The sequence below is a fragment of the Ostrea edulis genome, chromosome 3, assembly GCF_947568905.1.
Source record: "Ostrea edulis chromosome 3, xbOstEdul1.1, whole genome shotgun sequence".
NCBI lineage: Eukaryota > Metazoa > Mollusca > Bivalvia > Ostreida > Ostreidae > Ostrea > Ostrea edulis.
This window is the reverse complement of record NC_079166.1, coordinates 36,421,576-36,448,815: the sequence shown is the minus strand read 5'-3', so window position 1 is coordinate 36,448,815 and position 27,240 is coordinate 36,421,576. Positions and strand designations below refer to the sequence as shown.

Here is a 27,240-nt window from a genome sequence, read left to right as displayed (position 1 = left end):
ATCAATAACATGTCCTTTATTCTAAGGAATTCTGAACAGTGTACATGTAGTTCATAACACATATCGAAGCTAGCCTATTTCATGTGGCCCTGTGAAAACTTTCTCCTACAACATATTATGTGTGTTGTATATCACCCATTATATACATCTTTAACATGTTAGACAAACGTTGAATGAAAGTACTTTCGGTCGCTGATCGCAAGTAAAAACACGCCGTAAACTTGAGCGAATCTGTGATCCGCGCGCTACCAAACTCAGGTGAATTTCCATCGGGTTCGATCTTCTCATAGATGGCGTTGTTACAAATAGATGTAAACTTCCGGTGAGGTGACACGGATCATTCGAGGCTCGGATGATCATTATTACCAAGCTTTCTTTGATTTCATCACATCAGATCATGTAAGCATTTTACAAAATAGCAGTCTTCTGTTTGTTCTAAGACCATTTGTCTTATTGTACGTTAAGATTAATTCGCCGGTTCAGACGCTTGCACGTTTCTCCTGGAGCTCCTTTGCCGTGCTGTAGAAGGCCTACTTTCAGTTTTGCTTCACGACTCGCATTAATCTAATATCCCTATGAACCTTGATGGATTGATGATACCTTTTGTGTTTCAATCAATGCATTCTCTCATACATATATTTTGATTCATGGACTATATTGCTGTTCATCAGTCTGTTTATTAAAGCACAAGTTAATATTAAATCGGGGGGGGGGGGGGGGGGGGGGGGGGGGTTGTTCTTTCGGGGAGATTGGGATTGATATTTTGACTCACTCTTACAGTCTAGACGTCAGTCAGAGTATCATAGCTAACCGAATTTTGCTGAGATAAAGACTTGTAAAGAACATTGAATATGCACCACCTGTCTTATAGTATTTGAATTTATTTTTGTGCATGTGTCCAGTAAGGGCAATTTTAGAAAGCAAATGATTTGTGGGAAGTCTGTAGCACATTGCAGTAATTTAGGATCATAAATCAGTTCCGTGTTCCCCTAAAGTGATATAAAATCATGTATCGCTCTGTGGTGGTAGAAAATTCTTAGAACTACAATTGGGAAGTCAGTCATAGAAATTGTATGAGCCAGGTAAGTTGTTTCAAGTGTCTCCAATACATCTAATAGACTGGTTATTACCCATCAATGGCAGATCATGAGATAACAATAATTTAATTTCATTCTTAAAATTCAGTTGATCGTCCAGGTAATTATGTCACAGTATGTTTACAGAGTTTGCGGGAACCAAATATTTTTACCAGTCTGAAGAAAATTCTATCAGTCCTAATGAATTCTGGTATACCTGTAGGTTGCATAGTAACCATCTATTGTTGTACATGTACTGTTAGGTATTTTAAAAATATGGAAGTGCAAAGTATTCAATTGTAATCAAGAATATGTCAATTTCGAGATAAGAACTCTCCTGTGTAGGAGGTGCATTTAGTGGAACTTTGAATGACTAAGTGGGACAGAGTGGACCTACCGTCAGTGAGGAAGATGATGAAATGTATTAAAAGAGACTTCTCTTTAAATTTGTAAATGTTGGAAATACAAAACATTATCGACAGAAATGTTTTACTAATTTAGTGGAAACATAAAAACAATGTCATATAATTTGCATGTGATATCCTAGATATGATACGTACGAGCAATGAAATAACGTGATATTTATAAGAATTCCGAGTATTTAATTATTCCCTGAATACTTATAATTTACTTACATGTAGATTGTGTATCAGTTGAATTCGGGTGATGGAACTGCGTATGAAAAACTTATTGAGCAGATTCACTGTGCAGTGATGAATATTTGTCCCATTCCCACATGTAAACAAATTGTTTCGCACCTTATTAGGTATGAGAGTTCTCCAAAAGGAAATAACTTGGACATATCTCGAAACCGGCATATTTATTCCAAAAAATCAATTTCTCTAATTTTACTCTCATTCTCACTTTCATTTTGTTCAAAATGAGACTCAAACTATGCTTTCATTATCACTTTCCTTCAAGGTCTCACTCTTCAGCATCTGGTTGTGTTTGTCCTACCTCCATACAAATGAAGCATGTCATGCCATTTTCTTTGTTATATTTGAGCCATTCCATCCCTTTGAAGTTTCTGCCATCCCATTTGAATTCATGGACACAAGTTTCTTTGTACTTCTTTATCTTTTCTCATTCACACCGGTCTTTTCTGATGGGGCTTTTTGCTTATCACCAGTCTTTTAACCTAGCTGGTACAAACTTTATCATCCAGGACATGGCAATAGGTCATAGTACTATAAGTGCATAGTAGAAAATCAAAAAGTGTACTCTCTAAAGTGTTTTTGAGATTACGACGAAAGGACAAAAAGTTTCAGGGTACAACAAGAAGTTTCGGATTGATAAGGCAGATAATAATCGGTCGTGTGGACTGGTAGTATAGCTACAGGTTTTATTGGACATTTTGATTTTCTATCGATTTTGTCGGTTAGGATTGATTTTCAGAAACTCTGCTTTTAGCTCTTTTGTTTCCATTTTGTTGTTCTGGCAATATTGTTCCATGTTGAATAATATTTATAAGTTAAAAGGAATAAGAGAAATTTCTACTTACATTTTATATGTGGTTGGACTGAGCAAAGCATGAATGGTCAATTGCTTTATGTCCCAAGTGATAGTCATAATTCATTTAAAAGTATGGTAAATCAGAAATAGAAATATCTATTCATTAAAAATTTATAGTCAATATTTATGAAATTCCCCTTCAAGTTGTCGAATGTGCTAAACGCCCAGTAACATCCAAGTATTAAAGGGGGGTATATGAAGATAACAGAGAATTACTATAAGATCCTCCTATTCATTTAACGTTGGGAACACAACACAAGTTGATGTAAATTAATTAACAGTCCAATTTGACGTCGCATTTAGCTTCAATGTTTTTTCTTTCAAACCAAACAATATTATAAACAACAACAATATACCCCGTTTGTAATTTAAAAGATAACACAAAAAATTTAAATTGATTTTTTGTAATTGAAAAACATTAGAAGCTCATATTGGTTATAAACATTGCTTATGGCAATAATGGCCAGATGGAATGTCATGATTCTGACCCAAGGTCATTAGGCCAAGGTCAAGGTTAATTAAAATCATGATTTGGTCTATGAATTTGTAATGTACAGATATACAGAACTTGAGATTGTATGAATATATGCTGGAATTTAAATATGATATGCCCCACTTTAGATTAGCTGTGTGCGAGGTATTACATCTGTTAGGACAATTGTCTAGTTTAATAAAGGACAACTTCTGAAGTGTACAAGGGAAAAAATTATATCATGAGTTAACCTTCTATAATTTCCTTGGAAATGGTTTTTAGATTTTCAGTTGTCCTTATTATTTTCAAGTAAATGCTGTATTTCCCTTTTAATTTTTGAAATGTAACCCAACTTAACTCGGTTTATGCACCTTTGATGGGATGGAATATCTATATCTTTATAGATAGCTGTACACCCACATGTTCAAGATCCAAACATTTACAAGAACCATGTAGGTAGCTTTCACTGCAACATGCTGAGTCTGAATGAAGTTGGGAATTATAGGAGAGATAGAGATTGTGTAACTGGTCCCTTACATCAATAACCTCCCAATAGTTTGATCACAGATCAATAATGCTTCAGTGCCACTAGCCTTCTTCACTCTTTAGGCTAGAGAGCTAAACAGTTAAGACAGCTGGTAATCCTGCAGACTGGTTACTAGCTCTAATTGTTTATTGTTTTAACTTTGGGGTAATTAAGGATTCACGGCTTCTAATCAGGAGTTTGTTTGACCCATATCTTGTGAGTATTATCCTAAAGTCACTTATGAAATTATTTTTTTGAAACTCTACATGCAGACTACAATTTTAAGAAGTAGAATAAAATCTATAGTGTACCGATCGTAAATTTTTCCTAGTTCATTAATTTCAAATACGGGTATATATATTTGATGCCATTGTGCTTGCATGTAAACACATGTAGATATGTAACCATTAATAAGTAAATATTGTTTTCTTTTTCTGGCTATCTCTGAACAGAAATTGATTCTTTTCGTTTTAAATCAAATATTGCTACACATTTTGGCTGTGTGGATAAATTTCTCCTATTGATTGACAGCTGTTTAAATATTCATCAATATGAATTACTTAATGTTAATATGAAGAGTCTACCAGGTAATCAAATTATGTAATATATTTACATACATATATGCCATATATTGAGCTAGATTATTATGATATAATAACAATTTTAAAACACACCTCTGAGGCCCATGCATAACGAAAAAACTTTGTAGAATCGTATTACTTACTCACTATCAGACTCTGTCTATTTTGTGTTTTAGGATTGTAAAACATTTTGATGGACAGAGTATTTGATATGAACTATACATATGTGTCACCATCAGTAATGGCATCAAAGGCATGGTGATGCATGCATAGTGATTCCAGTGATTTTTCTGTAAACATGACAAAGTGTAATTGTGAGTGTGTCCTTGAGAATTTTACCACCACTAGCCACTTCATTCATAATTTTATCTTCCACGTAATAATTCTTGCTCTGGAGACTTCACTGATCAGGACATAGAGTTCACAGCGGGTGTGACCATGCAGCAACAGGAGATGCCTACTTCTCCTTCAGTGTAGGCACCTGATCCCACCTCTGGTTAGTCCAGGGGTCCACGTTTGCACTTCTCTGACTTTTGTATTCTTTAAAGGATCTCTGTTTGTTATCTTCATTGTTTCACTGGACGTTGCATGGTTCATTTTACAAAATCCTTGACTTCTCATTGAAGGGCAGTGTGTAGTGTAATGTAAATGTTCACCCTGTGATATAGCTGTTATATATGCTGGATAAGCACATTTAAATTTCATCATAAATCTGATACTCGAGAAATCGTTTTGTTTGTTCTCTACATCAAACACTGAGTGCACATTTTGTGTGTGAGAGCAGATGTTTGAAGGCCAGTGATTTTATATCCATTAATAAAAAAGGTCAGTTATAGATTCGAAGTCTTTATGGATTTTACAAATTGTGTGTTAACTTACATGTTCTTGTATAATGATCTAGGCAGAAGTGATCATGTTATTAAAACGGTGTTACTGATTAGTCATTAAATTGCACAGTAACCACCGACCATACTTCCTCCAGTAGGAAATACTGATAAGTATTAGTACCTGGTGTGTACACACATGTGCTCAAGGTTTTTAAACATCTTTACAGATTTAACAGTCCTCCACAATGTCGGCGAAAGCTATCTATGAAGCCAAAGGAAAAGATCTGCTGAACAAATGCTTGACAGCTGAAGCCGTGAAAAACAGGTTTGCTGTTGTCACGGAAGCTGTCAACTGGGACACGCTGACAGCGGATAATCCCTGGCTCCTGTCGGAGGTAAGGGAGAGGTAGAGTGCGTGAAGTAGGGGTCCGTAAACACAATACAGGAATTCAGGAAGTTACACATACTTGGGCTGACTGTGTGTATATAAATACACGCAGGTATTCAGGAAGTTATAATATCCACGGGCTTACTGTGTGTATATATGTACAGGTATTCAGGAAATTATAATATCCACGGGCTGACTGTGTATATGTAAATGTATTGCCTTGTATGAGTTTGCACCCTAGTTATTTGGTATGCAGTCATTAACTAAACTTGAAATACTAAGTAAATTCCCACCCACCTCACCCTGTATTCCAGTGTATCGGGTTTAAACATGATCAGAAATACAGTACACACATTAACAGATCACACAGATCAGATTTTTTACTGCACTGTGAGCTTTCACTATAGACCAGTTTTAGTGTATTCACCAGTGAGTACCAAAATGATTGTCCTAGTCTATATCTTGTAAGCAGAGGTTGATATAAAATGTATGAATCTTTTATATTTTACATTGTACATTTATGCACCTGGCAAATCACCTGAAATATGTATATTATAGGTCCTGATTTAAGCATTATCACCAATGATATTCTGTCCAATGTGGCCTGTTAACCACTCATAAATACCCAACTAGGATAACTTTAATTATTGGCAAAACAGATATGGAAGTAATATATTCTATATTTTGCATAAATTTTCCACCTTTGACAGAAATTAGTGGTTAAACCCGATCAGCTGATCAAGCGACGTGGAAAACTTGGCTTGATTAAGGCAGGGGTGGATCTACAGGGAGTGAAGGAATGGCTGAAGAACAAACTGGGCAAGGAGTTTGAGGTAATTCAATAAGAGAAGCACTGTAGCCCTGCATGAAATGGAAAGTTTTGTGTAATAGGGATTGGGTATGTTGAACTGGTGGCTCAGTTGTAGAGGATATGCATAGTTTGCGAGAGGTCTCAGGTTTGAGTCCCAGCCTAACCAACTTTTTTCTCCCTCCAGTTACATTTTATTAATCATGTGATTCTCTGACATAATGGAAATACGTTTGCTATTATAGTAATACAATGTTTAAATTTAGGTTTAATGAAGTTTGACATGAAAGATTTTATCAGATACATGTACAGGTGAATCACAATAGCTCGAACATCAATCTCTCAAAGTTCTCGAAGTTAAACCTTGGTCCCAATTTCGACTAAAATTTACTGGGTTGACCTATCAATCTCTCAAAGTTCTTGATCTCTTGAAATAAGGTCTGGATCCTGTGATTTATTTCATGTAATCCTTCGCAGGGACATTCAGATAACTTGCATGGGCTGAGTGTACCGTTTATTGGTTGGTTATGGCTATTGCACTTCATCAATGATAGCCTACCTGGTCATTGCAGATTGATTTTAGCACTTAGATATGCATGGTTGCTAATTTTGAGACTTTGAAACATGAAAGTAAGACAAGTCTCAGAATATTTGTAAAGACAATTAAGATAACTCAGTTTCAGCTAACATGAAATGCCAATGGAACTGGATTTTGTCACTAAGTCAGTATGGCAGACATTGCTTGACAACTTCTTACACAAGAAGTGTTAGTAGCAATACCAAGCAATCTGTTAGTGAAGGACCTGAAATATATTGGTCATATTGGTGATTTCTAAATTTAACCAACTCTAAAAAAAAAAAAAACCCTTCAACTCTTGATCTCTTGAAGTTTTTCAGTGGTCCATTGGACTTTGAATTATCTCAAGTCACCTGTATGTTTTATATATTGAAGCCTTTCTACTGCATAGCATTTTACTCACAAAAAATTGCAAGAAATCTTCTTTTTTTTTTTTACTTCAGTCAGATGAAATTCAGGGACCTTAAATGCATGTACAATTCTATATCCTTTCCAATGTTAAGAACACAGGCAATTATATCGCTTGCAATGCGTTAGAATATTAGAAGAGTATTAAATTTAAACCCAAGCGATATAATTGCCTGTGGTTAAGAATGATACCAAGTGCTGTACAACAGACCCAGTGCTCCTGTCCTTACTGTCATCACTTTACATACATCTGTTTCACTAAGCCTTGTACCTTGTGATTATCTTAAAACATTAGATCTGTCAAGTTTAAATCACGACAATTAAGAGGACAAGTTTTATTGATTTTTCGAATCATAGTGGAAATGATTGATAACTCGATCATGGGCTGCAGCATTGATCTGTGGTAAGAAACAGTTTCTGAGATGCTCATTGTATGGAGAGTGTGAGAGAGGATTGATTTTTGGGGGGTAGACTAGCTAGTAAAGAATGCCTTGATTAGGTCTATAAATTGAAGTGATTGGAAGCCAAAACTACAAAATTGGCTCCATAAAGTTGAGTATAAGGAAAAATTTTTCAGAAATCCATACACAAGACTGTAATTGTCTAATCTGTTCAGTAATAGGCTGGGATTGGTAGATATTCCGTTTTATATTTCTGAATTTTATTGAATTTTTGTTCTCTTTAAATGACCGTACTTGAGTTACACATGTATCAGATAATTTTTGAGTATAATACATTAATACCAGAAGTGATGATAGGACATTTGAGGAAAATATTGAACGTAGGCTTAAACATGGTCTTTCTTTGCAAAACACAGTTTTTTGGAAATATTTGATAACTTTGAACTCATTTGTTCGTAAATGCTGTTATTCTCTTCTCTTTTCTTTTATTTCTGGAATGTGAATGATCAAAATGTAATCATAATGCATAAACTGTGACAAAATACACATAAATTACTGTCTTTGCACACCAAAAAACCACTCGACTTTTTATGGCGGTTCAGTGCACAGCAGTTTATTAGTACATTCACCCTGTGTCCTTGTCACCAAAACTAGCTGTTACAAAAGGGCAGTACCGGCCTTGAGAGATATAAAGTTGACCATATCTAATTACACAAGTATTACCTGTGTTTTTTTTTTTTTTCATATCAGCTAGGCCTTCACCTCAGGTGAGGTATATGTCGTACATCAATGCTGAGTAAGCATAAATTACTGCTATAGTAAACAATCATTGCTGTAAAAAAAAACTTACTTTTTAAGTCTTGTTCATTTCAGATCGGAGCAGCGAAAGGAAAGCTGAGAAACTTTGTCATTGAACCATTCATAAAACATGATCAGGTAGTGAATTTTTAATGCCAAAGGTGCAAATGAACAAATTACTGGTAAAGTTTGGTTTTATGTCACCTGCACACCATATTGGTCAGTATTTAATGAATAAATCAAATCGTACAGCCTCATCATGATGAATATGCAATCCACACATGCAAGAGACAACACATTATTGTAAAATATTCTAAAGGATATTGAATTTTTTCTGTGATGTGCAAATGTGATGCTTCATTTACCTTTTTTCAGAGTGAAGAATTTTACCTGTGTATATTTTCATCCAGACATTGTGATACAGTACTCTTTCATCATGAAGGGGGGATAGACATTGGTGATGTCGATTCAAAGGTTCAGTATTGCATATGACAATTAATATTACATATATAGATAATTACAATTTATAAACATCAATTTATACAGAATTGTAACAATGTGTGTAAGAGTGAAATATTACACAGGTTGACAATGTAGACATTGCAGAATTTCTTGCTCAGAGAATTTGTCCTTCTACATTTGACATGAAAAATAGATGTGTGTTTTTATTGCATGCTTTATTCTATAAGACTTTCACTGTCAGACATTGAACACATGAATTCATTGATACATTTAACGTACAATTATCTTCTGATTTGTGTTGCAGGCAGTAAAACTAGACATTCCAGTCCTGGGGGAACTTTCAGAATCGGACATAAAATCCAAACTTCTGTCTAAAGCTCCAGTGACAGCACAAGAGTAAGGAAAAGATTGAGTGGTTTTCAAAATTGTAAGAGTAACCCCCCTTTAATTGTGTCGCTGCAGGAGTGCAGGTTATTCAGAGAATTTACATGATAAACTCCTAGTTATTTAGTAATTATTGTAATAACTGCTTTTCATTGATTACACAATTCTGTTCGACTGATTCTCAGATGTAAAAGTTTATTGTGATTGTTTAGAGGGATAAAATGTAGATACTTTGTAAAAGTTTATTGTGATTGTTTAGAGGGATAAAATGTAGATACTTATACAGTGCATGCTGTTAAATCATTCAAATTCAAATTATTGTGAAAATTTTACAGTTTCTTTAGTATGTGATTTCTATACATGGAAACAATTCATAACTTGTGCAGTTTATTGCGGTTTTCAATCTGTGGGATGTGGTTTAAATAGCCACAGAATTAAACCACCAGATTCCACAGTAAGTTCCGTATTTTAGTGAGTTTTGTTTTTTCCAGACACCTGACAAAGTTCATCAAGGCCCTCTACACTGTGTACAGAAACTTACATTTTACCTACCTAGAAATCAATCCATTAGGTAAGGAATTACACCTACAAATGACGAGCCCTTACCATCTCCCTCCCAAATTTTTAAAGCTGGTTTATTTACAGATAGCAAGTACTCCTCATATATATTTTGCATGTAAATCTGTATTTTGCATGACAATATTAGAACATAGAAATATTAGTCAATGCATTGTGTAGTATATGTGACTTTTATATCTACTTACTTATACTGTTTATATTTAGTATTCACGGGGGAAAGAATCTACATTTTGGACCTGGCAGCTAAGATTGACCAGTGTGCGGAGTACCTCTGTAAATCCTCGTGGGGAGATCTAGAATTTCCCCCGCCATTTGGCAGAGATGCTCTCCCTGAAGTAAGTAAAACTTTTTACAGTGTATGATAGCTTACTTTTAAAGTTAACTTCTTCAAAAATGATATCCAGAGTTATGTATATGATACAGTATATAAAGAATGCTGATCGTTTCATGTTGATTTCTTGTTTAGGAAGCGTATATTGCTGAGCTAGATGCAAAGAGTGGGGCATCTCTAAAACTGACCATTCTGAATAAATCGGGCCGGATCTGGACCATGGTGGCAGGGGGCGGAGCATCTGTCATCTATGCGTATGTTTTAGATCATACCCTTTTTCTTTTGATCAAGGAAGTGCAGTTTAGGAGTAATGACTTCTTTGCAGTTTGAAATTAAAAGTAAATTTTCGTGCAAGAAATTGTTATACACAGTACATGTATAATCTGAATCTGATTTATCATAGAATCACTGTTTTAACATTTGGTTAGACTTTTCCTCAAAGACCTTTGAGTGTATAAAACAATCAAAAGAGCATTTGCAACCATTTCTATTAATTCCTTCATAAAAAACACAAAAGTTCAAATTAGGTTTTTATAAAATGGAAGAAAAAGAAACTGACATAATTGTCAGTTCAGTTGGCATTTGCAGTATTTCCCATTAATGTGCTTAGAAAATGAAAATTCATGGAATTGTAATTTGCATAAGTTAGATATACAGTCTAATTAAAACTTTGACTTTACGTGAACTACATGTACATGCAAGAAGATCTGATATTTTCCGTCATTATTTTTACATGAACATCTAGCAAATCATATATGGAGTGGATCTAGGAAGTCTGATTTTTATTCAGATGGATCGATTAATTTTTCTGCATCCTTTCAGAGACACAATTTGTGACCTGGGCGGAGCCAAGGAGCTGGCAAATTATGGAGAATACTCGGGAGCACCCAGTGAGCAGCAGACGTACGAGTATGCGAAGACAGTCCTGTCTCTGATGACCTCCGAAATCCACCCGGACGGAAAAATCCTCATCATAGGAGGGGGCATTGCAAACTTCACAAATGTGGCAGCCACATTTAAGGTACATGGATTCAGAGAATTACAATTAATGTAAAGCTGATTGATGGATTTAGGTAAACAGTCCATGTGTAAGGAAATTTGTATGAAGTATCAATGAGTGTAATCACCCAAAATTGTGTAGGATTGTTTTCCATTTTGAAAACACTTGTTTAATTGATTTTTTTTTCTGGTAGTAATACTGTTTCGTATTGTAAAATTGAAAGGAAATTGAGAAATTTATGCTTCTTTGTTGTAGGGGATTGTTAGAGCCCTGAGAGAATATCAGCAGAAGTTGATTGAAAACAATGTTAGTGTATATGTCAGAAGAGCAGGGCCTAACTACCAGGAGGGGCTCAGAATCATGAGGGAACTAGGTCTGTACAATGAATGGACATTCTAGATCTTGGATATAACAACTGTATAGGATAAGAATTAGCACCTGAAGTAATTTCAATCTCATGAAAGCTTGTGTTTATAAATAATAATCCAAATCACATAGAGACTGAGGCAGTATGTTTATCTTTTTTTTTTTTTTGATTAAGAAATAGCTCAAAATTATTGACCATATTCCATGTTTGTCATAGGAAACACCCTGGGTATTTCCATCCATGTATTTGGTCCTGAGACCCACATGACAGCCATTGTCAGCATGGCCCTGGGGAAGAGGGATATTCCACTGACGCCACGCCCCATGAATACAACAGCCAACTTCCTGTTACCAACTGGAGGGGTAAGATACACATGGATTTCAACATTTACCAAAGCTTTGCCAGCAATAAGGGCTATGCTGTTTTATTGTGTTTGGTTTTTTTTATAGAAGAGACTTATAATGAATCAAAATTTATTAAAAGAAGCAAGTTAAATATAAAAACTTTGTTGATACAAAACATTAGATGTATTTTTCTAGATAAAAATTAGTTAGAACGAACCTCTAGGGACAGTTAAAATAGCTTCATTGTTAAAAATGTAATTTGTTATATTCATATGGAATTCCATCGCTACAATGAATACATTTTTAATTGTTATAACCATGTCAGAATATGTGGCTTACTGGAATAATGAACAATCTACATCATTATTTTTCCTACGCTAATGTCCAAATTTGTCTATGCTGTCCAGAATTTATTAAGCAAGTTTTACAGTGTTTTAGCTAGGTTTTCAAAAGGACAAGGCACTTATTCCTAAAGGATTCTTTTAACACACAAAAAAATGGATGCCTAAAAAAGCCTACATCAGAATGATATTTGATAAAAGAAACATTATCATTTTCATTTATTCACACATTATAGATGTCATACATCTCTTCTTCTTTTTCAACATCTCTATATGAGTGAAAAGTTCTTGAGAGAGACGTTAAGATACAATCAATCAATCAATCATACATCATTTTAAATCCATGTCATAGTAAGATAGAATTGAAATGTTTCCTTGATTGATAATCGAACAAGATTGATAAATACATTTAAAACAGTATATTTTCTTCAAACAAAGTTAACATACAGTGTATTTCCCACCCTCAGTTTTTATAATACTCACTTACATAATGTAAAAGCTTGGGGGCACTGTCTAAGAGTAAGTGCATAACTGAATATTGGGAAATTTTTGGCCTAATATGTTATTTTCTCTCAGATTCATTGAAAAACGATTTTGTCCTTTTTCAAATTCACCCCACACCAGCGGTATAAAATATCCCAATACACAGTATTAAATCTTATTGATCTTGTTTACAGTGCTAGTGTCACAACAAACTGAAGCTATCTGTAAAACTTGTTTTGTGTTGCAGTATTTATTGTATTCTAGTTTGTTTACAATCTATTGGATACCTGACTGACCTTTGTGCTATTTAATTCCAGGTAGTTCAGGTAATGTTGAGCACCTTGATGTAGTGATTGTAATCCTGTAAATTTTAGCACATTTTGTCGAATTAAGCTGTCTCATATAAAGAATTTCTGGATATAACCAATCTCATTTTTAATATCTCTTCTATATAGCAAAGAAACCATATTTTTATTAATATTCAAGGAACAGCCATTTATGAAAACTGCCACACAGAGAAATAAAACATTCAGTATCAATCTGTATCTATACATTATTGTTTACTGTAAACCAACTTTAATTCGTTTCGAGAACCTCATCGTCGTGTATATTTCTCATTGCAAACCACTTTTTGAATGTCTGTCATAGGCTTCAAAAAGGCTTGATCGTGAAAATTGCTCGCCGCGAACCAGTTTACCACAGGTGAATCGCAAAATAAAGTAGCCGGGAATTAATGTTGGTTTACAGTATATACATTTGCATGTGTAATTCAAACAACATACCGACATGTAAAGTTAACTTGTGAAAGGAGAATTAACCATATAATGATCCACAAAAACTGTTTATTTGTGTATTGTGTACATTTAGATTCAGAAATTACTGTTGTGTACCAAGCATTCATTATATCCAAACAGAAATGAAGTATAATTTGTTCCATTCAAAAACTCACTTCTAGGCATTCTGGCATGGAGGAGGTATCTGTAACATTTCTGGTTTGATATAAGCACATTTGAAATTTACCCTTGATGAGGGAAAAGGGCCTATTGTGTGAGAGAATAGTGTTGAATGGACAACCAAACTGTTCACTTTGACCATTTAATTTAATTAGAACGATATGAAGCATTTAAGAAATAGTATTTTACACAGTTAATGAATATTACAGTCTTGAATTCACAACACTGATAATGAAACTGAGGCAGATAATGAAACAGGGCAGATAAAAAGAGTCATTGGACACAGTACACAAAGATCCAGAATTAGGAAGCATGCAGAAATCAAATTCAGTAACATTGAATGTTGTTACCCCAGTAATGGTCCCTTCATGCCCTGATTACCTAAAAATGTTTTTTTTTTATTAATACATGTAGCATCCTTGGTATAACTATCATTACAGTAATACACTTTGTCAGGTTTGTGACATTATAGTATACATGTACATCCCATCACTGACTTTGTGATAAATATACTGAAAACTTGGACTAGCAGTTATCAGGTCTGGATTTCCTTTTTTTTTTTAAAAATGTAAGTCCAAATTTGGACTTAAGTTTGAGATTTTTTGAAAATTCCAAATCAGCTAGGAGCTGAGCTGTACAGATGTTTGATCAAATACAAATTATACTATAGTACATGTTTCACTCTGAATGGCAGGTTATTACTATCCAGTGGTAACTTTAATAGTAGATACTATCACATACTAATGTAGAGATACTTATATACAGTACATATAGGTAATAATTTTAGATACCATGTATCACTTGTATTTCACAAGACTTGTTTTCCATTGATCTTGATTTGTTGAATTTATCATGGAGTCAAATTATTCACAACTGTTCAATCTGTTCATCAAGACATTTATTCACAAGAACCCATTTCTTATGACACAACTACTCTGTAAATTCTTTGCAAAAATAAGGTTCTTGTCAATAAAAAGTTAAAAGTGTGTCGAGTATGTGTGATGCATATATATATCATATTTCAGACCTCTTCATTTTATCGCCAGAAAGGAGGTTCTTTAGTGGTAAAGTGCGGTGTTGTTATTTTGAGCATGTAGTCATGTTGTTTACTTTTGTTTCTGACTGCAGATTATCTTGCATATGAAATACAATGCATTGCATTGTGCTGGGTTTTTTTTTTTAACTGTGCAAGAAAAATTTTCATTGATTTGGAAGCTAGAATGCATTACTCTGATTTTGAATTTCATCTCATCTTTCTTCTTTAGTCAAAGTAATGCTTTCCTCTCACTTTACTGAAGTTTTGGTATACATGTAGCATCCATTGTGCAAGTCAATATTTCGTAAAGTCATAAAGAAAATGAAGATAAGCAGGATAATCCAAAATGATTATTTGGTTCCCGTGTCATTTCCCTCGAAATTAGAAGATTAGATCAGTGAAGAAGGATTTCTCATTTGATCTCTAATGACTTAAAATGAAGAGGATCTAAGTCTGAAAAATTCTTAACATCATAATCTGATTTTTAAATATCTCTGAACCTGTAATTAAGAATTCTACAGTCAAAACCAGTCTAAGAAAAGATTTTGAAATCATTTAACAATGTGATATTAAAGAAATATTAATGTTTTTCTTTTAATTCTTTTTATATAAAATTAAAAAAAAAAAATGTCCAAATATTACACCTTTGAAGTGGATACAAGTTGAGACATGAACCAGATAATTAGCTTCATGATCCCTTACTGATATGATAAAGAACAAATATATTTAAAATTTATATATGCATATGATTCTTCACTAATACTTGTACATACTAACATTTATAGTTAAGATTTGGAAAATGTATGGTTACAAGAAATGAGAGACTACATGTACCTACTATTGAATGATTGGATGTTGTTTGTGTAGAAGACAAAACTGGATTGTTGTTGTTGTTTACGTTGGTAGTCATGGAATCTCAAATTGTATGTCCTGAAAAATGTTGTGCACGCCATACAGAGAATACTACATGTAATCAAATTTTCTCATATTTACTACAAAGATAGCAGGAAATGAAAGGTCAAAAGGGCAGAGGTCAAGGCTACAGTCTGTTATGGAGTGTCACAATTATTGTGATCATCATATAAACAGTACAATTCTAGTTTTCTGTCCTATAATTGATACAGAGATAGCAGAAAGGCAGAGAAAGATCCCAGCTATTACTGTCCAAGTCACAGGTCAAGGTCAGATTCAATGACTGAATGTAACAAAGTTTTTCTTTTAATATTAATTTTGTTAAAGAGATAGAACCCTAAGATAAGTACCTTAAGGTTGCAATTTTTTTTCCATTATTACAACAGAGATAAGAGGAGGAGAGAGAATGCTGCCAATTGATAACTGGGTCAAAAGGTCATAGTCAAGGTCATCATCTGTAGTGAAATATGGCTGCTGTTTATAGATAGAATTGAAGTAACCCTTTTGATTTTTCAGTCTCATACTTGCTACATACTTGTAAATGTGGGCAAAAATCCTTATTGATGTCAAGACTAAAGGGCATAGGGCACCTACTGAGTGATGTCATGTTGCAAGGGGATGCCTTGCATGGCAGTGCTGTTGTTTGTATATTGTCTAGTATTACAAATTTGAGAAAAAATGCCCTACAGGCTTTTTTTTTATTACATGTATGTGATATTTGAAACAATGAAACATATTTTATTAGTTGGCCTTTCAAAAGGTTCTATTTGAATTAAAGTGTTTTAAAACGCTTTATCGATATTCAGCTTCAAGCTTGCTCAATAACTTACTACAACTTATGGGCTTATTTATCCACTATAACAGTATGTTTTTATTTCATTTGGTGCATTATAAGTGGACAAATTTTTCAGGACTCTCCTTCCACTAGCAGAAGAGGATCAGTAAATGAACCGTCATCAAAAGCCGAGGTCAAGGTTCCCGTCACAAGTCAAGGTCAGCAGGCCTCATCCAAATCTTCGCGGACACAGACATTATTTACAGAGAAGACGCAGTGCATTATTTGGGGCATGCAACAGAGAGCGGTGCAGGGAATGCTAGACTTCGATTACGTCTGCTCGCGTCGAGATCCATCAGTGGTGGCCATGATATATCCATTTACGTAAGTGTCAGAATTCTAGTTACTCTTTTGCAGCATACTGTGAAGTAAATGCTCTGATTATTGTTCATGGTTTTGGTTATGAATTTTGACTAATCTGGCTTTGAATTTGACAGAGGGGACCACAAGCAGAAGTTTTATTGGGGGCATAAAGAAATTCTTGTTCCAGGTAAAATTATATATAAAGTCATACTTGTTCTATGATTACATGTAGTAATAAAAGTACAACTTTAATATTATATGTATTGTATTCAAAGTTTGCAAAGTTAATGAATTGTTAAAGCATTGCAAATTTTTTGGGAGTTAGGATGAAAGTAATGTAGAATAATATATCAAAATAACTTTTCCTGCTCCATTCTGTAGTACATGTATATAGCAGTTAGATCTATTAGCTTAGTCTTACAGGTCTTAAACATTTTGCCACCTTTATAAGAAAGTTAAGTAGACAGACAGAGTAGAAGTTGAATTGATAGTTTTCTTGGGTGTGATTATTTTAAGTGTACAAGAACATGGCTGATGCTATGAAGAAGCATCCCCAAGCAGACGTTTTGATCAGCTTTGCTTCTCTGAGGTCCGCATTTGAGAGCACCATGGAGACCCTGACCTATCCACAGGTAAATGGTGAAAGATGGACGTCTGAGATCATTTAACAAATAGCTCTAGTCGTGAAGCTCCTTTAGGGACATACTGGTGTTCATGAGACTAGGAGAGCAACACAAGTTTGTAAATGTTCATGTGTACTGGCAAGTGGTGAATTTTCCTTTGTTTTCATGGCATGGACAATTTAAGTTCTCCACGAACAAGGCAAATAATAAAGAATGACAACTCCCCAGTCTCTAAATTAAGTTTCAACAAACATGCTTCATAATTTTTTTTCAAAAATACAACTTTTAACCCCATAGAAATAAATGGTTATGCTGTATGAACTGAACATGGATACAGTGAAACTTCTCTAAACCGGCCGGCTCTCGGACCGACAAAAACGGCCGGTTTAGAGGGGTGTCCGGTTTAACGAGACATTAGCAATGAAAGACATTTTATCTCAATTTTCACAAAGTACATGTAGGTACTGTTCATTTGATCTGGTGGTCTATATGATTGATCAATTATCTGTGGAGATCAAATTAGTCCGCTTGTACCAACATGTAATTATTATATGAAATAGTCTTGCTAAAATTATCTAATTTTAAACTGAAAATCTATAACAGGATACATAAAGAAAGCACAGAAACCTATTATTGGAATTCATCTTACCTATAAACACACCGTTTACATTCCATCGCTTATGTCATTAACAAATGTGTTTTGACATTTTTAAAAAGTACAGTAGTAAATATGAAATTGTAATTTTGATTTTTCTTAGGAATTCTAAGTCTATGGAAACCAAGAATATTAATCTATCTTTTGATAATTATTATTAACTGTCATGGGTTTGTTCTTTATCAACTACTGCTTATATCCATACGAAAGTCTGATGCAACAATATGGCGTTAGATACCGTATTCATTCAATATGTTAGTATCTCTCTATTACATTTTCTACAGAATTTGGAGAGGCCACTTGTGTTTTTCACACCTCCGGTCGATAATTTCCCACCTGGCTGGTGGGTCAGTCATTTTCACACCTGGCCAATCTTGATTACCCATCTGGCCAAAATTTTCTCATCTTCAAAAAGTGGCCAGTATTATAAGGGTAAATTACACATGTTTGTTAACAAATGTTCTTTAAAAAGTGGCCGGTGTCCGGTTTTCAGGGGTGGCCGGTTTTGTAAGAATTTCTTTGTAAGGAAATGTTAAGATTTCTGCCGGGACTTTGAAAATCGGCCGATATTCAGGGAGAACCGTTTTTCTGAGGGTCCGGTTTGGAGAAGTTTCACTGTATTTGAACTCAGTGCTTGTTTATAGAGTAAATATTGATCGCTCACTCAGACTTAATTTTGTTCCAGATTCGCACCATTGCCATCATTGCTGAAGGTATTCCAGAAAATTTAACAAGACAGATCGTAAAAGAAGCTGATGAGAAAGGTGTGTTCATCATTGGACCTGCCACTGTAAGTTATCATTGAAGCACATTTCTGCATGTTCCCTCTCACCACTTCTGTTACTCAATATTAAGTTTATCTAGGGTGCTTATGAAGAAACAGGATTCATGATTACAGTTCATAAATGCATGACTGACTGATTTTTGATTATAACATCTCTTTCATAATGCTAAGTACCCACACATGTTTTTTTTTATTTGAAATTTACTGTTAAACAATGTAGGTGGGAGGAGTGAAGCCTGGTTGTTTCAAGATTGGGAACACCGGAGGGATGTTGGACAACATCCTGGCATCTAAGCTCTTCAGGCCGGGGAGGTAAAAATTATTTAATGTTAAAAGAATTTCAAAGAATTTCTTACATCTCATCAAAAATCTTGTGGATCTAGGAAATATCAAGTTCACTTTTTTAGTGTTAAAAATTCATTAAAATATTGCAGTAATTTCTAGGAAGAATTTTATTGGTTATTCAATGTCTTCATTAAAATCGTAGCATTCACTTAAAATTACAAAAAATGTGATGTCAAACTTGCTTCTGAAACTATGTAAAAAAAATATTAGATGAAGGAAGCACCTCTACTTCAACTATCAAACTGTTTCATTGCAAAATATTGGGAATGGAACTGTAAATAACTATTCAATCTCTTCTATAATGAAGCAGAAATGTTTTCTTTACTTCACCTTGAGTGTAAATTTGACTTCCACAGTGTGGCATATGTATCAAGATCAGGAGGCATGTCCAATGAATTAAACAACATCATCTCCCTGAACGCTAATGGTGTGTATGAGGGTGTTGCTATAGGGGGCGACAGATACCCAGGCACAACATTCATGGACCACATACTGAGATATCAAGATGAACCCAGCGTCAAAATGATTGTCTTATTAGGGGAGGTAACTCTATCAGTACTATTTACTGATTTATTTTTTTAAATTTTGCAAAGGCATAAATCTGTGAAAATAAAACTGTACTGAAAATATCATAAGCAGTAGTCTTTATATGAAATAGACGAACAAAAAAAAATATTAAATTCAAAATGGAGTGAAAACATTTCATGTAGAAAATGTGATAATATTTAGGAGAATTCAAACTTGGGTACATGCAGTAATATAATACACTTGACACTTAATGATTTGTGGATATGTGTGGCTCAACAATAAGTGTGGAGGGTGTTTACTTACTGTTACCTTTCAGTCTATTAATAAGAAATATTAATAATTACCATTTATTACATGTAATATGCTTTTGCACTGCATGAAGCATGTAAACCATGTCTCTACCTCTACACTGTACATGTTGTAGTTCTACTTTCGTTTCTGACAGGTTGGTGGTACTGAGGAATATCACCTTGTGAACGCGATGAAGAGTGGGCGGGTCAACAAACCTTTGGTAGCCTGGTGTATAGGAACCTGTGCTAAGATGTTCACATCAGATGTTAGTTCCATTCAGAAAAAAACTTGCATTTTGCTTTCGTTTCCTACTTTTTTCAACAAGCATATACATGTAGCTCTTGAAGGTTTTAAAACAGATTCTTTTGAATATTCAAAACCATTTTTATTTGATATTAGCATTTGTTATACAGGTAGGGTTTTGAAAATGAAAGAAATGAATTATTCTTGTAAATCCTTTTCATCAGGTTCAGTTTGGCCATGCAGGTGCTTGTGCCAATGCAGAGGCAGAGACAGCATCAGCGAAAAACAAGGCACTTTCAGATGCCAAGGCCTATGTTCCAAAAAGTTTTGATGAACTTGGCACACTCATTAAGTAAGTTATGGTTTAATTATATAACTATTTAAATTAGGACAAAGTCACCTTGGGCATCACATCTCACTAATTTGATTTTATAAATCCTTTCTATATTTTTTTTATTTTCACCCTTCTCCTGTATTTTCCACATTGATGATCTTCATTACAACAATTTTTTGTACAGAGAGGTTTATGACAAGCTGCTAGAGAATGGAACCATTGTACTGGAGCCTGAACAGCCCCCACCCACAGTCCCCATGGACTTCACATGGGCAAGGGTAGGTTACTACTAGATTACACCAGCACTTTCACAACCCCCACAGTACCATGAACTATATATGGTTACCATTTATATATCATGAACATTGCCTATAATGCCCATCTTGAGTTACATATGGATATGGGTAATCAAAAAAGCAGACCCTACCCACACTTTCCGTTTCACTACACATGGCTTAGATTATATAAACAGATATAGATAGTCACTACACAATGTCCCATGTAGAACATGCCAGAAATCCGCCATGTTTAGATACAGACTGACTCCTATTGAAGTGACTATCTTGCGAGTTGTAGATTGAAATGTTTTGAAATCCATGCTCAGATATATTTATAGGGATATTGTTTTTGAGTTAATGGATTTGCTCATGTTTATTGAATAGTTTTTGCATACACTCTTCTAAAAATACATGCAAGTTGTCTTTAACACTAAACTCTGTGTGTTCCATTGTGTTTAGGAGCTTGGGTTGATTAGGAAACCTGCTTCGTTTATGACCAGCATCTGTGATGAGAGAGGTCAGGAACTGTTGTATGCTGGGATACCAATCACGGACATATTCAAAGAAGACATGGGGATTGGAGGAGTGCTGAGCTTGCTGTGGTTCCAGAGAAGGTATGTACTGAAGGTAGATTGTCTGGGAACAGGACTCGTTATTGAAATGCAAAAATTAGCTACCGTATATACTCGCCTATAAGTCGGTCCGCCTATAAGTCGGTTGTATTTTTAAGGTTATTTTGTAGGAATTTGCCATTGGTCCGCTTATAAGTCGGTACAAATTTTTGTCAGAATTGGTTGACAAATTCAAGTCAATGCTCTAGTGTTTTACCTATGTTTCAAAAAATATTTTGAGAAATTAATAATTATGAGGTGCTCAATATCCAAGCCTTATCTGTTTGGGGTTTAAACGCAACCATTGATCTATGATTGGCAATGATTTACTTACGCAATTATGGTCTCCTAATTACCAGTACCCGACACCGTGTTTACTTAGTGGCACGCGCCTCGCGAAAATTGTTATTGTGGGATTCAGGTAAAATTCATTGTATCAACAATAGCTTTTTTAAGAGTCAAGAATGATGATCTAAATTATCTGTTAACAATATTCAATCTTTTATGAAATATATTTCAGCCGGTATACATATGAATATTTCAATAATAAATCAGGTTCGTAATTCAATTTTACTGATAAACGATAGATTAGTTGAATTGAAAGTATTAGTTACGGCCCTGCCATTAGTTACCGGTACATGTGTATGTAAATAATTTTTAACTAGATAAAAATATGTAAATACTTGTACTTTATGCATAATTTTGAAATACATAAACAATACAATATGTCTAGATATTTGGGAACAATAATCATTTGTGTGGTAGTCGGAGTTGTTTTAAAAAAAACCCACTATACATTACGCCGCCCAGAAAAATACCAATCTTCTTAGGACGCGCCTATAAGTCGGACATAGAGTTTTGGACTAAAAATTTACTCCCAAAAATCCGACTTATAGGCGAGTATATACGGTATCTTTTCTAGTAGAATGGGCATCATTATCAGTTTTTTGCCTGTCCTTGTACAAGGATGTGTCCCATCTTTGGTGTTACATTCAGTATTTATTTGTGTAATTTCCTCCATTAGAATTCAGTAATCAGAATGATAAGTATGTGTAGAATATGGAGCATACTACTACATGTATTGTGCTCTTTGATATTTGATATCTGATATATCAGTAAGATTTACATGTAGATTTGAAAAGAGCAGATTCTACATTCATCTAAATAAGTAACTACCCGAACTTTGTCTTTGAATGTTCCATCTTTGTCACTTCCATTCAGTCGATGCCAACAGTGATTGCATGCACATGATAATTTGAGTTTTTCTATACGAAATGTAGCATTTTTTGTATTCAATTATGAAATTATATCAGTCAATGCAAGTTTTAAAAAAGACAATGCCTGTATCAACTGATTTTAAATAACAGGTTACCGAAGTATGCCACCAAGTTCATTGAGATGTGTCTGATGGTGACAGCTGACCATGGTCCAGCGGTATCCGGGGCACACAACACCATTGTGTGTGCCCGGGCGGGCAAAGATCTGGTTTCCTGCCTGGCTTCTGGCCTTCTTACCATTGTAAGTTAAGATATTAGTGTTACCTTTTGAGTTTCAGTGTTTTCACTGGAGTAGCTCTACATTTGGATGATTAAGCTATAAGCATGCTAGATTGATGAGTGTAAAAGTGTAGTAATGTGTTTTTCACATGCTAGCGAATAAGAGCAGTTTTCATTTTCACCGCAGTAATAAATATTGTTCATCAACATATGAATCATTTAATATTATAAATTTGTTTCTAAAAGTCTGAAAGACATGATAAATTCTAAAAGATACATTTACATTTTACTACCAAAAAAAAATTGTTTTTGCAATCTCGAAATTTATCTACATCAGTTCTGTAAATTTGGCTTGAACTTAGAGGTAAATCATATTTAAGTATGATGTAACTTGCTGTAGTTTTAATAATATTTGAGATGTAATGAAGTGTTGAATTCCATTCCACAGGGAGACAGATTTGGTGGTGCTTTGGATGCAGCAGCCAAACAGTTTTCTGACGCCTACACCAGTGATATGATACCAATGGAGTTTGTCAACTCGATGAGAAAAGAGGGAAAACTAATCATGGGAATAGGTCACAGGGTCAAATCTGTAAGTCGGAAATAGGTCATAGGTTTAAGTTGAGAAAGGGTCCACAGGGTCAAATCTGTCATTCAGGAATAGGCCATGGTCAAATCATTTAATCAGGAAGAATCACAGGGTCAAATTTGTAGGTCGGAAATAGGTTACAGGGTCACATTTGCACATTAGGGTAGGTCACATGGTCAAATCTGTTAGCCACAAATACATGTGATGTACATCATAATATCAAAGAATAATTATGTGAAAGGGTCAAATTAACAAGTCTATAATAATTCACTTGGTCAGCTGTGTGTAAGTCACAATAGTTAACGGACTCAAATCAATATGTCAGGAATAATTCATTGGATCAAATCAAAATTAGTTCACAGTGTCAAATATTTTATAGAGGATTAGGTCACAATACCACAGTGTCAAATGAATATTATTAAAAGTTTGAAAGAATACACAAGTCAGAAACAAATCTGTGCAAGTCAGAAATAGGTCAAAGGGTCAGATCTGTAAGTCAATAACGGTATTTCCATTGATATTGTACATGTCTGTAGAAATTGTCATTGTTTGTAATATTTTCCCTTTTAAACATACTTTTTTTCTTCAGATAAATAATCCAGATATGAGAGTTGTGATATTAAAAGAGTATGCCAAGAAGAATTTCCCAGCAACTCCACTGTTAGACTATGCCATAGAGGTAGAAAAAATAACAACATCCAAGGTAAACATACTATACATTAATTATTAGTATACAGTCATACATGAATTAGTAGACAGTAATGTTAAAGAAAGGGGCGGACATAGTTCATACCAGTATCGAGTGAAGATCTTTTTTGTACATGTAGAGTGAAAAGTGTCTCAAAACCATTTTGGATAGTCCCCCTTCCCTTAACAGACTCAGTAATAAAACGTGAAATACCTGTCTGCATCATACTGCCCATGAAGCGCTGTAAAAGCCAGCAAATTCCCTATTTAGAATATAATTCTATTGTTGATTGCATTTTATATATGTGTAACTGAACAATTTCTGTTGACAGAAACCCAACCTAATCTTGAATGTGGATGGATTTATTGGTGTGGCTTTTGTGGATCTGTTGAACAATTGTGGCTGTTTCACAGGGTAAGAATTAACCTGACCTAATTACATGCCATGTATGTGAAAAAATTTAGTGAGTTATTCTTTGATATTTTGATTTCTTTTTAAAAAACAAGAAAATAATATTTTTTAAAAGTGAGAACTGACAGGAACCTGTTAGATTATATTTCACAGTCCTAGTTAAATATTGTATTTATTGCATATGATATGCGTGTGATAATTTGTCAACTCTGTTCTTAATTTTCAGGGAGGAGGCCAGGGAATTGATAGATGTAGGGGCCCTCAATGGGTTATTTGTTCTTGGTCGTAGTATGGGATTCATTGGTAAGTCTGACATATCTGTATTAGTACAGGGACATGTCTGGCTAACGGCAGCCTTAAATGATTTATACAAAGTTTGACAGATATAAAAGTTTTTATTGTGTACTGTAAACCAACTTTTTTTCACAGCTACTTTATTTCATGATTCACCTGTGGTAAACTGGTTTGCGGCGAGTAATTTTCGCGATCGAGCTGTTTTCGAGCCTATGACAGACATTCAACGACTGGTTTCGAGATGAGAAATATTCGTGACGATGAGGTTCTCGTGAATCTCGCGAAATTTTCTTGCACGTGAATAAAAGTTGGTTTACAGTATTTTATCATGAAAAGTTACAAGTATGCATCAGGTTCATTTGTCTTGAGTACTTTGTAACTTCCATTTCGTATTTGATATGCTAAATCTGCCCCTTGTAATTTAGGTCATTTCCTGGACCAGAAGCGTCTGAAGCAAGGCCTGTACAGGCATCCATGGGACGATATCTCCTATGTAATGCCAGAAACCATGGGTCTGATGGGGGATGAGACGGATAAAATCTAAAGCTGACGGAGACAATCAAAGGGAGACTACTGTGCAAGGCTGGCCTTGAACGATCCAGGGTTGGTTGATCTCAAATGCGGGACAAATATCCAGTAGAATTTAGTTGAAATCTGTGGGAAAATATAGTTGTAATGCTGAAATATTGTGAAATAGAATTCACAGATAAGCTTAGTTTGCAGTGATGGGGGCAGCACCACACTTACAATATGTACACAAGTCTGTAGACAGGAAAGTTTTATTGTGGTTCCGTGGTAGATAGTTTTGTTTAATGTGAATTAGACAAATGTGAATTGAATAATCTGTTGATGTGCAATAGAAGTTCTCGCCAGTACATAGGTGTTTTAACATGCTGCTTCTTATGCAATAATAATGTGATGATTGTATGTTGATTAAAGTATTTCAAACATGTATCGTGAATATATGAATTTATTTATAGTACCATTATTGGTATTGTACTGTGGCCATATTTATACATGTATACATTTCCTTTTGTATGTTTGATCATGTTGAGTATGTGTACATGGGGACATGTATGTACACGTAGGTGTTTACACGTGTGTGTACTTATATAGAGTATAATAGAATCCTTCATTAGTACGAGTGTGAGATAGGGAAATTCCACCGAGGTGACAAGATTCGCAGTCTTGGACGAGGCTTTGCCGAGTCCTAGACAGCAAATCTTGTTCCAGAGGTGGAATTTCCCTATCCCACACGAGTAAATAATGAAGGATTATTTTTCTCACATTTTAAATACAGTTTAGTGCATAAAATTAGGAGCTTTCAGAAAATTTTAGATTATCAAAATCCTCATCTGAACTTCGATGCAAAAACTAATTAAATAGGCAGAAAGAGCATACCCGAAAATGGTTTACACTGTAAGTGTAAACTAAAAAACCGAAGGTTGTCCACCAGAAAGCTATACTACATTAAAATTTAAAGATAACAATGCAAAATATTTTTACTTCACTGTGTAACGTAAATCTTCACCGTGTAACGTAAATCATAGAAAATATATGACGTCACAATCAAATGACGTCGCAGCAGTGTGAGACAGAAAAATCTCACATGGCTGTCTCACATGGGTAAAGTCGATCTCACACTGGTGATAATGTGAGAATAATGTGTCTTGTTAGTTGTTCTCTGGTGGTAATCCTTGTTTAAAGTGTAGAGTAATTTATTGTATTACTTTCATTAATATTGTCTCATATAATCCAATTATTTTTATAAATAAAGTACTTGATGTTAATATTGCATTCAATATTTAGCCTACATTTGACATGAACATGAAAATTGGTTGTTTTCATTAGAGGCATTTATATAGTATTTTTTTCATTTTCCATGACAATATGAATTGCAAAATCTAAAAGTTGTAATTAATTTTTGCTAAAGTTTGTCTAAAATTTACACAGTAAATTCTGTTGTATGTTGTTACATGTACTTGTGTTTGTATGGATTCAGAATCTCTGGTGTCCAGTATTTTTTATTGATTTATTTTTTCGATGGAGTATAATATTCATGGATTTCAAATCTTTTGGAATTTCATGAAAATCATCGTCGTTTTAAAGGCTGATCATAGAATGAAAAAAGGAGTGGCATTTAAATGGGAAATCCCATTCTGCTATTTCAGAAGTCTCGTATAATTGAATTCAAGTATTATCAATCTTGGGACCTTTTTACTAACCAGTTTACTGATACAGGTCCCTACAGATTAAACATATCTGTATACCACATGTATAATTGTCTTAATTTTGATTTATTATTGAGTTTATACATATCATAATATTTTGCTTAAGCATTAGAATAAAGTAATTTGAACAACTAA

At 34.4% G+C, this 27,240-nt stretch overlaps 1 protein-coding gene across 2 annotated transcripts; it reads left to right on the top strand.

Annotated features, from left to right (window-relative positions):
* The first annotated feature begins 293 nt into the window (after window positions 1-293).
* On the top strand, window positions 294-27,240 carry LOC125677005 (ATP-citrate synthase-like). Of its 2 annotated transcripts, XM_056160573.1 has the most exons (29): window positions 294-399; window positions 5,222-5,389; window positions 6,093-6,215; window positions 8,450-8,512; window positions 8,750-8,848; window positions 9,141-9,232; window positions 9,712-9,791; window positions 10,004-10,134; window positions 10,266-10,384; window positions 10,953-11,151; window positions 11,386-11,503; window positions 11,714-11,859; window positions 14,644-14,682; window positions 16,478-16,725; window positions 16,839-16,891; window positions 17,221-17,336; window positions 18,668-18,772; window positions 18,987-19,078; window positions 19,468-19,654; window positions 20,085-20,195; window positions 20,398-20,525; window positions 20,692-20,785; window positions 21,245-21,399; window positions 22,764-22,914; window positions 23,341-23,484; window positions 24,071-24,184; window positions 24,501-24,583; window positions 24,807-24,883; window positions 25,300-27,240. In XM_056160573.1, the coding sequence occupies exons 2-29, from the start codon at window positions 5,240-5,242 to the stop codon at window positions 25,416-25,418; spliced, it is 3,336 nt and encodes a 1,111-aa protein (XP_056016548.1). In that variant the 5' UTR covers window positions 294-399; window positions 5,222-5,239; the 3' UTR covers window positions 25,419-27,240. The 2 variants fall into 2 exon arrangements, with proteins under 2 accessions (XP_056016548.1, XP_056016549.1); XM_056160574.1 differs by lacking the exon at window positions 14,644-14,682.

Bases quoted from the DNA above. Each gene is read 5' to 3' on its own strand.
- LOC125677005 (XM_056160573.1), top strand. From the start codon at position 5,240: ATGTCGGCGAAAGCTATCTATGAAGCCAAAGGAAAAGATCTGCTGAAC. The intron at 8,513-8,749 runs GTAGTGAATTTT...ACCTTTTTTCAG, and splicing joins CATTCATAAAACATGATCAG to AGTGAAGAATTTTACCTGTG. The intron at 16,726-16,838 runs GTAAGTGTCAGA...TGAATTTGACAG, and splicing joins GCCATGATATATCCATTTAC to AGGGGACCACAAGCAGAAGT.